The 10,392-nt window shown below is 44.8% G+C and overlaps 2 protein-coding genes and 1 non-coding gene across 7 annotated transcripts in view; 2 read left to right on the plus strand and 1 right to left on the minus strand.

Annotated features, from left to right (window-relative positions):
* Positions 1-429: 429 nt before the first annotated feature.
* LOC130426239 (polymerase delta-interacting protein 3-like) lies at positions 430-4,715 on the minus strand. Of its 4 annotated transcripts, none has more exons than XM_056752909.1 (10): positions 4,558-4,715; positions 3,001-3,110; positions 2,520-2,920; positions 2,389-2,451; positions 2,133-2,216; positions 1,845-2,039; positions 1,648-1,725; positions 1,177-1,306; positions 967-1,033; positions 430-868 (listed from the first exon to the last, which is right to left on the minus strand). In XM_056752909.1, exons 2-10 carry the CDS (start codon positions 3,104-3,106, stop codon positions 679-681), a joined length of 1,314 nt encoding a protein of 437 aa, XP_056608887.1. In that variant the 5' UTR covers positions 3,107-3,110; positions 4,558-4,715; the 3' UTR covers positions 430-678. The 4 variants fall into 4 exon arrangements, with proteins under 4 accessions (XP_056608887.1, XP_056608885.1, XP_056608884.1 ...); XM_056752907.1 differs by lacking the exon at positions 4,558-4,715 and adding an exon at positions 3,826-3,981 and having other exon boundaries at positions 2,133-2,218; positions 2,388-2,448; XM_056752906.1 differs by lacking the exon at positions 4,558-4,715 and adding an exon at positions 3,826-3,981.
* Positions 4,716-4,946: 231 nt separating this feature from the next.
* LOC130427012 (U12 minor spliceosomal RNA) lies at positions 4,947-5,101 on the plus strand. Its single transcript, XR_008907260.1, has one exon. It is a non-coding gene; the product is annotated as a U12 minor spliceosomal RNA (small nuclear RNA).
* Positions 5,102-5,757: 656 nt separating this feature from the next.
* Positions 5,758-10,392, plus strand: part of LOC130426237 (protein FAM234B-like) — an 11,642-nt gene continuing 7,007 nt past the window's right edge. For both annotated transcript variants that reach the window (XM_056752903.1, XM_056752904.1), the window contains exons 1-7: positions 5,758-5,882; positions 6,734-7,150; positions 7,225-7,341; positions 7,426-7,590; positions 8,677-8,792; positions 9,063-9,213; positions 9,306-9,444. In XM_056752903.1, the coding sequence (XP_056608881.1) occupies positions 5,768-5,882; positions 6,734-7,150; positions 7,225-7,341; positions 7,426-7,590; positions 8,677-8,792; positions 9,063-9,213; positions 9,306-9,444 (1,220 nt within the window). In that variant the 5' untranslated portion in view covers positions 5,758-5,767. The remainder of the gene's footprint in view (positions 5,883-6,733; positions 7,151-7,224; positions 7,342-7,425; positions 7,591-8,676; positions 8,793-9,062; positions 9,214-9,305; positions 9,445-10,392) is intronic.

Consider the following 10,392-nt stretch of genomic DNA (forward strand, 5'->3'; position numbering starts at 1 on the left):
AGCAAGACACTTTACTCCATATTGCTCCAGGGGGATTGTCCCTGTAATAAGTGCACTGTAAGTCGCTTTGGATAAAAGCGTCTGCCAAATGACTAAATTTAGATTTAAGACAACATGAGTTTTAACAGATTTATCTGGTCCGTCGTCCATTGCTTGATAGCAAATGAGCTCCAAACCTTTTTCACAGATTGGTGCTTTCGTTGAACTAACATTCTTGTGCTGCTTTTATAAAAATGCCTTAGAAAAAAACACTATTGATGTGTGTCTTGAGACACAACATTGACACTAATATACTTTAAGATGTTTCTGTTACGTTCTCTTCAGTGAAGACAGATCACACATTCATTTTAGTCAGGGACAAGTCTTAAGCCTCTTCTTAAATATGTGTACAAATGATCAATCAAAGCAGAAGAAACACACCGGTTATAAAGTGAGATCTTTACTGGAGAATATCTAGAGAATAAAGTCACAAATGAGAAAGAGAGCAACAGAGAGACACAAGTCCAGCACAGACCTGATCCAGTATTATTACACATACTGATCTATGACAGAGTATTAAAAACATCAAACACAACAAAGTGTTTCATATGAACCAGTAAATCATCAAAACCCAACAATAAAAACAGACACAATCCAAGCAGCCATCCTCTTCTGTGTGTGTGTGTGTGTGTGTGTGTGTTAAATCTTGATGCGGAAGGCCGTGGATCCGGGCGTCTCACTGGGGTTGGGCTGCTGACTGGATGATTTAAACAGAGCCTTCAGGATGGTCTGTGGATCCACATCTGGGGTGGATGAGGTTCTGGACCCGGAGCGAGACGAGCCCTCCTTCTGTCCTGAGCCCTCAGCACCCGGAGTATCGCTCAACCTCCTGAGACACAGAGAGAGAGAGAGATGACAGTAACTGAGCAGTGTACAGAAACACACACAGATGTGTGTATGTGAGAGAGAGACAGCAGGAGATCTTACAGTAAAATGGGCTGCTCTGATGTGATGATGTTTCCCTGAATGTGCAGGTTACACTTCATCGGTTGACCTGCAGAGAGAAAGAGATCGAGAGAGATCGAGAGACAGAGAGATTCATCTGTTAACTGAGATTCACTCTTCTCCCCATCGGGTGAAATGATGATGTCTGAATTTGTTTCTGCTGGTGTTGGGTATGAGTGATTGTTGTGTTACCGTCCAGACAGCGGTTGTTGTACTTCCTGTACGCGCTGACAGCATCCTCTTTACGCACAAACACAACCTCGGCCACACCCACTTTCACCATCCGTGCACGTTTCAGAGCGCCGCACACACAGAATAACTCCTGCGCACACACACACACACACACACACACACAGTCAGATGATATGTGCTCGTTATGAACACACAAATGTGTGTGGAGTTGGCTTTTATATGTTAGTGTGGACCTAAACCTGAATACACACCAACTCATAGGGACCCGTGTTACAGGGTCCCCACAGGCACAAAAGCTTATAAATTGTACAAAATTATAGAAAATTTAAAAATAGGATCTTTAGGTTTAGGGGTTGTGTTTGGGGATAAAATATACAGTTTGTATAGTAAAAAATGTATTACTCCTTTGGACTGTCCCTACGGGTATAATAATAAAACATACATGTGTTAGTGTGTGTGTGTGTTACTCACCACTATGTCCTCCTCTGTGACACGGGGATGAAGGTTATTCACTGTGATCTTTGTGCCCTCCAGTGGACTACAGACAGGCTACAAAACACAAACAACACATCATTGACTGACTGACACATTCAGTGTCATGTGAATCTTTTCAAACAGAATATGACCACACATCACATTTATAACGTGTGTGTGTGTGTGTGTGTTACCTGTGCAGCAGGTGTGTGAGCATTGGGGTCTCCAGCGATGGGTTGTTTAGTAACGGTGGTCCTGGAGACGGGCTGCAGGGTCTGTGTGGGGGGGCGGGCAGCTGGACGAGAGGGCGGAACAGAGACTGAAGCTGGTGTGTAAGAGTCGTTCTTCACCACCTTAGTGAACGGAGCCGAGAGAGAGCCTGACCCCATCTAAACACACACACACACACGTAAGCAACATCAATATACACACAACACCCTCGATCAATGTGTGTGTGCGTGTTGTGATGTTGTGCGTCTCACTCGTGTCTGCAGGTTTTTGGCTGTAGTGATCTTCATCTGTTTGCTGGGCATCACAGCATCATCCTCCTCCTCCTCCTCCTCCTCCTACACACAGAACATCACAAACATTACACAATCTGCACTTAAGTCACACTCACTCATTTGACGAAAATATTTGTCTCCTTTAATTGGTTCCAAAACAATCACACAGAAGTATCAAACTCCTTTTAAAAAAATATTGAAATATGGTGGTGAAATTGTGTCGTGTCAGTCTCACCTGAGACGCTCTAGAAGGAACATTGATTCTTATCCCGCTGGTCATTCCCACCGGCCTCTGCTGCTGAACACACACACATTTAACATGCGTCTTAAGTAGAAGTTTAGATTTGTCTATACTAATCTGCTCACCTGAATGGTTTTGGTTATCTTTAGAAGTGCTGCTTTCTGATTGGTTGTTGACGGGGCGCTTCTCTTCAAACTCAACCTATCGCGTGCATCCACTACTTTTGAAATCCCGCCTCCTGGCTGCAAGGCCACGCCGACTCTGGAGCTCAGGCCCTGATTGGTGGGAAAGTTCCTGGCGGCAGTGGTGATTGGAGCGGTATTTTGGATATGGATGTGTGGTATTCCTGCAGCGGTGGGCTTGGCGGGCTGAGACTGTACTGCGGTAAGAGGTGTCTGCTGTTGTTTACGCGAGTTTAACATCTGCCGCGCGTCCTGCACCGCACTGGTAGCCCCTCCTCGGCCACGGATGCGGGAGCGCGCATCTTTCTGTCCCAGTTTCTCTCTTGCGTCCTTCAACAGAAACCCTGGACGGACGAACAGGTGGATGAAAAACTGAGTAGCAGTTACAGAATTGCTTATTAAAAACAGCGCTCAAGGCATTCACCTGCAGTGGCTCCTCCCACTCCTAGTCGCTGTCTGACATCACTGGTGCCAATCTTCTGACGGGCATCAAAGGCCCTGCCCACCGACACCGCCCCTCTGCCAAACATGGGCCTGTGGGACGGACAAACATTCCCAGATAAAACACAAGTTACATGATCCTGTTATAACATTCCGGATTTATTTACATTTTTGCCAATGTTGATCACACATGTCTGAAGAGGGACTTCCATAAATTCATTAGCTCCACGGCATGAAAAAATACTGTATTATATATTACTATAAACCGTTTATTACAGTTATAACTACACTATGTAACTCATATATACACAACAAAAAGTTAGTAAACACTGTACTGTTTACTTTTTAAATATAATTTACTGTAATTGTTCTACCGTTCACTATCATAAACACAAGAGTATATCATGCAGGAATTCAACAGAAAGCAAAACACAAACATTCAACACAGCATATTAAAAACACGAGGTGATATAGTCATCACATCAAGATCGTGTGGTTGTGGTTTATATCGTGCAGTCTGCAGAACTCTGATAAGTTAAAGTCTTCGTTTAAACCTGTTAAAACTGAGAAATGAGTTAAATGAAAACAATGTTTAACCGCAAACAACAGCGCAATGAAGGCCTTGAGTAGCGCGAAAGCCAATGATAACACGAGTTTAGACGTGAAAGCCAATCAGCGATGGCAGAGGGTGGGACATCACGTCCAGACACAACAGCGCTAATAAACAGATTCGCGAAAGCATAGAAACTTCCAAAAACAACTCCGCGTTTAAAAATGGCTGCTGTTTAAAATGTGTCGAAAGAAATACCTCTTACTGGAACCTCTAACGTTAACATTTCGACGCCGAATCACTTCATCCAGAGAAAGATCCGCCATGTCTGCGATCGCTGGAGCCCATTCGAACAACTCTACGCGTGAGCGGAAATAGATATGGGCGGGGCAAAGGAGTCGCAAGACGGCCAGCGGAGAGGGACAAATATCGATGCGTTCGATCGACATATACCGCCCTCTTAAGGGCAATTCGGAAAGGAACAATAATGGCCGCCGTGTAAAAAGAAAGTTCCAAACCGACATGTTGAAAACTGGCCACTATAAAGTCCCTTCTTGAATTTCGAAGGTTACAACTGATGCGCACTTCACTGCACCATGATTGTCTGGGCAGATAGTTGCGTCACGACGGCCACTTCAAGAAGCAGTTGTTGGGTCCCTAAACCCTTCATCCATTCCAGGTCTCAGGACGTCTTAACCCTTCGGAATGTACAACATGCTGCTTTACAATAGGGTTTATTTAATTTATTTATTATATATCCATCTGTCATTATCTGGTAGACGATAAAATATATATAACATGAATATATTACAGTGTGTGTGTGTTAAGTGCTTTCTTTTGATTTCACTTTCTCGATATTCTCTTGCTTTACACATTTCATTTTTAGACAAACACAGCTGACCACCACCACATCAAACCTGCTTCAAATAAACAAGGTGTGAAACTTTACATTCGCGTTTGAAAATAAATAAGAGAAGACTCTATACATACCTGAATGTATAAGGATGTTCTAAAGTGTTCGGTTAGAAAATGTATCTAGACGAAGCAGGACACACAAATCAATAACGTTGACTTAATTATAATATAAACAAACAAAATAAAACTAAGTTGACAGCCCTCCCCCCACGGCGTCGCCAAACTGTGACGTTATACACTTTCCCACAATGCACCGCTCGTATCCTCCAACCAGGGATTAAATGGCGAATTTTGAGCATTTAAAATACATTTTAATTCGTAACTGTTTGTGTTATAGTGTACTAATGACGGACACACATGTGATGAGTGAAGAGAAGAGTGACTGCGCGCGCGCTCATTCTGTCACCATCACTGTGCACACACGCGCATTCTGTACTGTACTCTGTCTCGCGCTCCATCACGTCATGCCTTAAACTGATGAGTAAGGAAAATAACGACGCGGGGTGACGCCCGTGTCCTCGCTCAAACTCGCGAGAGGAATTTTTGTAAGGGCACAGGTCCGACTGCTGAGGTGACTCACCTACTTAGTGAGATGCCTCGCGGCACCAGGATCTGCCCCGGACCCTAATGAGTGATGATTAAAGAAACTTAGAGTCAGTAGATAAAACTTTAATGTCTTAAGATGTGAATCTAAATATGTACACAAAAATATTTAATACCTTTATACGGATAACTTGATAAGCACGATCCACGGTTGTTTAATATTCTGTATAGTTTAGATAAAAAATAAAATATTTATCCACGTACATGAGATGTGAGATGGTGGTCTAGTGGGTTAAACCACTGAACTGGTAATCAAAGGTTGCTGGTTCAATCCCAGCAGTCACCACCAGTGTGTCCTTGAGCAAGACACTTTACTCCATGTTGCTCCAGGGGGATTGTCCCTGTAATAAGTGCACTGTAAGTCGCTTTTAAGCGTCTGCCAAATGACTAAATTATAAATTATACATTTTATATATGATGATACCCCAAATAATGTAATGTTGTCATAAAACATTACATTTGTTTGTCCAAGGTACCCACAAGCCAAAACGCTATCACAACAATTTCGTATTATTTTGGATTCATATGTCGTAAATGTCAGAATAAAACCAATAACTGTTCCCAAAATCCGTTGATTATTTATTGCATGGTTTAATAGCTGACGTCATGACCATTGAAGAAAACGTAACATCTTTCATCTTAAAACTTTGTCAGGGCTGTAATGAAAAAGACTTCATTTCCCATGATGCATCTATTTAACGCTCTTTACTCTAGCGCCGCGGGAACAACGCGCGTCGCCGCGCTGTTATCATCGCGCGCAATGGCTGCAGCTCTATCTCGCGCTCTGAAATTACCAGGTTAGTTCAACATTATTTACAAGGCAGAGATGTAATAATAAAAGTGTAGCGATAGCTCAGATGTGACCGAGCGCTCGTGCGCTGTCGCCTTGTGCGTTGATCAGTGACGTCATTGATGTGGAACAATTCATAGACGCATATGCCGTTATAACGTGAGAGTGCATTTAAAACTCTACACGCTTGTCAACATAACCGATCAGAACTCTAATCGATTAGAGGTTTAATTGAGCACGCACAGATAACCTTAATAAATACAGTGAGCGCGACGCGAAAGAACTACTGTGCGCATGAAATTAAACGACACGTTGAAATAACGATATGAAATATTGCCACGCGTGATATTAAACCATAAACAATAATCATTCCTGCAGATCATTAAAGCACTATGTGCTGGGTTCATGTGCAAAGAAACACTGCTATTATCAATACATGACCATCACTCCTGTGAGCCGCCAATGTCCTCAAGTGGATAAAAGACGTACAGATCTAATCATTGAATAATTGTTAGAATTGTGTGTTTGTTAAGACGTGTGAGTTTCGTCATTACGTTTAAACACGCAGTGAAGTGCATTAGAAAGTGTAGCTTTGTTTGATGCGTTGACGTCATGTCCACTGAAACAGGAAGTTAGTGAGAGACCCCTCCCTCTTTAAAACCAGTCTGCAGAATGATGATGTCATATTAACCATTGATGTGTAATGGAAGTGAGACCCTGTCCGTTTTGAATGCTTATACATGTTGTTTATATCCTTAAACTCCCAGTTTGTACTAAAAGACCACAAGTATGTAATAGCACAAGCTTGATTATGATAGAAAACATGGCGTGTGTGTGTGTGTGTGTGTGTGTGTGTAGGAAAGAAGGCATCAGATCTGGGCGAGTATGACCCTCTGACGCAGGTGGACAGTGAGGATGAAACTGAAGACGATGATCTGGTTCTGAATTATCCTCGGAACGGTCTGAGTCCGGTCTTACCGGAGCTGAGGGGACGGCTGGTGAATGAGGAGGAGTTTCACGAGGAGGAGTGGATAGCTCATCATGTGCAGAGAGAGGAGGAGGGGCATGAGGCGGATGGGGCGGGGCCAGGAGAGAGTCAGGGCGGAGACTCTGAAGAGAAGGCGTTGCGAGTACGAGGATCTCTGCGGACCGCCGCCTTCCTGCTGCCGTTGACGTGTGCGGCGCTCGTGATTCTGCTGTGCGCGTTTCTCGTACCCTGCCCGCAGGGGGCGTCTCACAACAGACCGTGGGAGCGTCTGCTCGGAGATGTCGGGGGTGAGTGACATGTAACCACATAACCAATGAAATCTCAGCGATGTACGTGCTCGACTGTGAGTTTTTTCTATCAGGTGTGACATCGCCTCCTGTTGCATTGTGGGATGTGGATGGAGACGGACTGGACGATGTGCTGATTGGCGTCAGAAACATTTCTAATGACAGTCAGCCAATGAACACCCAGAATAAAAGTGAGAAGATCGCACACACATCACACGAGCACTCATAAGGCTCAGATGTGGAGAGTTACAGTGTGTGTGTGTGTGATTGTGTAGAGTACAGCGTGGTTGCGGTGAGTGGAGTCGATGGGCAGCTGCTGTGGAGGAAGACGCTCAGAGAAACACTGACCTCAGTTCAGTGTGGACTACACACAGGAACTACATCATCAGCTTGTGTCGTCATCAGCTCTGGACACATCATCAGTGTCAACTCCTCCACAGGTTACACACACATGCACATACACATGCGCGCATTCACGCTACAGACACACACCCACGAACATATACACACACATGAACGCATGAATGCAAACATGCACAAACACGCATACATATCCGCGCATGCACGCTGCAGACACACATGCACAGACACACGCACGCACAGACACACGCACGCACAGACGCACGCACAGACGCACGCACGCACAGACGCACAAACACACGCACACACGCACGCACACACACACACACACACACAGTTGTCCTGAATGTCCAAAAATTTGAAAGAGGCGATTTCTAATCAAACTGAGGTTTATTAATCAGATTATAACAAAATTCTGCGCGCTGGGTTGCTGGACAACACTCCTCTGTCCTTCCCAGGAACAACAACCCCCACAGCACATATTCACAGCATTTATTGTTATTTCACGCCGATCTCTCTTCTGCTGGGGGCCGGGATCTTCCTTGTTTCCACCAATCACCAACTTCTGCCTTATCTCGTTCCTGTAAAACACTTCTGAAACAACATTCCAAATACCTCCCCCAACCCCCTAAACAACTGCAGCTGAAGATGCCCCGTCTCCCCCACAGACTCACATTCCTCTGCTGCAAGCACTTCATTATCAGCACATAGCTTGGGTATCAACAATATTATGACTTCACCTCTATATAAGACAAAACTAAATAAATGATTAAATCCTTCAACACACACACACACACACACACACATGCATGCATGCAAACGCGTACACTCACATGCATAGGCGCGTGCATACACTCATGCACGCATACATGCGCACAGACACACATGCACAAACATACACCCCCGCATGCACACACGCGCACTCACATGGACACATACTCACACACATGCTCGCACGCACGCACACATACGCACAAACATCAACAAGATTAACTGGAGAGCAAATGGAAAGTTTCATTGAGTTCTCATGTGTGTCTGTGATAGTTCTCCTGAGGAAAGAGTCTGAAGTGTGTCTGTCATTAGAGTTTGACAAGAGATGTCAACAATGTGTCAAGCTGTGATTGATGATACGAGTGTGTGGATAATTGTGTTGTGGGTGATTTCAGGTAGAATGTTGTGGACTGCACCTTTGGGGGATGTTGTGTCTCCTGCTGTTCTTCTTCCTGATCTACAGGGAGACACAATCCCAGATTTACTCATCGCAACACTGCCAGCAGACCAGGTGACGCACACAGACACACACATGTTTGCACAGCTATCTTTATGAGGACTAACCCTAATCCTGACCTAAACCTGATTATAACCTAAACCCTAAAACCAGGTCTTGACCCTCAAACAGTCCTTTAAAGGGGTCTCAGAAAGTGAAAATGTCCTCACTTTACTCTCTTAGTCCTCATTCTGCTGGTCTAAAACTCAAACTGGTCCTCATAAAGATAGATGTACACACACACACACATTGATTGATCCACTGAGTGTTAATGTGTGTTTGCAGGTGTCTGATTTGGCTCTGGTGTTGATCTCTGGGAGGTCAGGAGCTCTGATTGGCCGGCCGGTGAACTTTAACCTCACAACACAGGGAAAGCTGATTGGTCCACTGCTGCATGAGACTGTGACTGGAGCTTATTACATTCTGTTTGGACTGGGTGAGATTCTGAATGTGTGTTTGTGTGCATGCGTGTGTGTGATCAGATGTGTGCTTCTTACCTGCTGGATGATTGTCATGTTGTGTGTTCAGGCACTGTGGAGGCCGTGTCACTGCACTACATTTACAGTCAGGCAACAGGCAGGACACCAATCTCCAAAATCACACTGAAGGACCCCCGCTGGGAGCATCTGAGGAACAGCAGCACAACATCACTCATTCATATCAGCAGGTGACAACACACACGCAACAGTAACACACACACGCAACAGTAACACACACACGCAACAGTAACACACACACACACACGCAACAGTAACACACACGCAACAGTAACACACACACACACACACACACACACACACGCAACAGTAACACACACGCAACAGTAACACACACACGCAACAGTAACACACACGCAACAGTAACACACACACGCAACAGTAACACACACGCAACAGTAACACACACACGCAACAGTAACACACACACGCAACAGTAACACACACACGCAACAGTAACACACACACACGCAACAGTAACACACACGCAACAGTAACACACACACACACACACACACACGCAACAGTAACACACACGCAACAGTAACACACACACGCAACAGTAACACACACGCAACAGTAACACACACACGCAACAGTAACACACACACGCAACAGTAACACACACACGCAACAGTAACACACACGCAACAGTAACACACACACGCAACAGTAACACACACGCAACAGTAACACACACACGCAACAGTAACACACACACGCAACAGTAACACACACACAACAGTAACACACACACAACAGTAACACACACATGCAACAGTAACACACATGCAACAGTAACACACACACGCAACAGTAACACACACACACGCAACAGTAACACACACGCAACAGTCACACACACACACACACGCAACAGTAACACACACGCAACAGTAACACACACACGCAACAGTAACACACACGCAACAGTAACACACACACACGCAACAGTAACACACACACACACTCGACAGTAACACACACACGCAACAGTAACACACACACGCAACAGTAACACACACACGCAACAGTAACACACACGCAACAGTAACACACACACGCAACAGTAACACACACACACACGCAACAGTAACACACACACACACGCAACAGTA

The sequence above is a fragment of the Triplophysa dalaica genome, chromosome 7 (assembly GCF_015846415.1).
Source record: "Triplophysa dalaica isolate WHDGS20190420 chromosome 7, ASM1584641v1, whole genome shotgun sequence".
Lineage (NCBI taxonomy): Eukaryota > Metazoa > Chordata > Actinopteri > Cypriniformes > Nemacheilidae > Triplophysa > Triplophysa dalaica.

Bases quoted from the DNA above. Each gene is read 5' to 3' on its own strand.
- LOC130426239 (XM_056752907.1), bottom strand. From the start codon at position 3,893: ATGGCGGATCTTTCTCTGGATGAAGTGATTCGGCGTCGAAATGTTAAC. The intron at 2,219-2,387 runs TGAGACTGACAC...TGTTCTGTGTGT, and splicing joins TCCTTCTAGAGCGTCTCAGG to AGGAGGAGGAGGAGGAGGAG. The intron at 1,726-1,844 runs GTAACACACACA...TGTGTTTTGTAG, and splicing joins CTCACACACCTGCTGCACAG to CCTGTCTGTAGTCCACTGGA.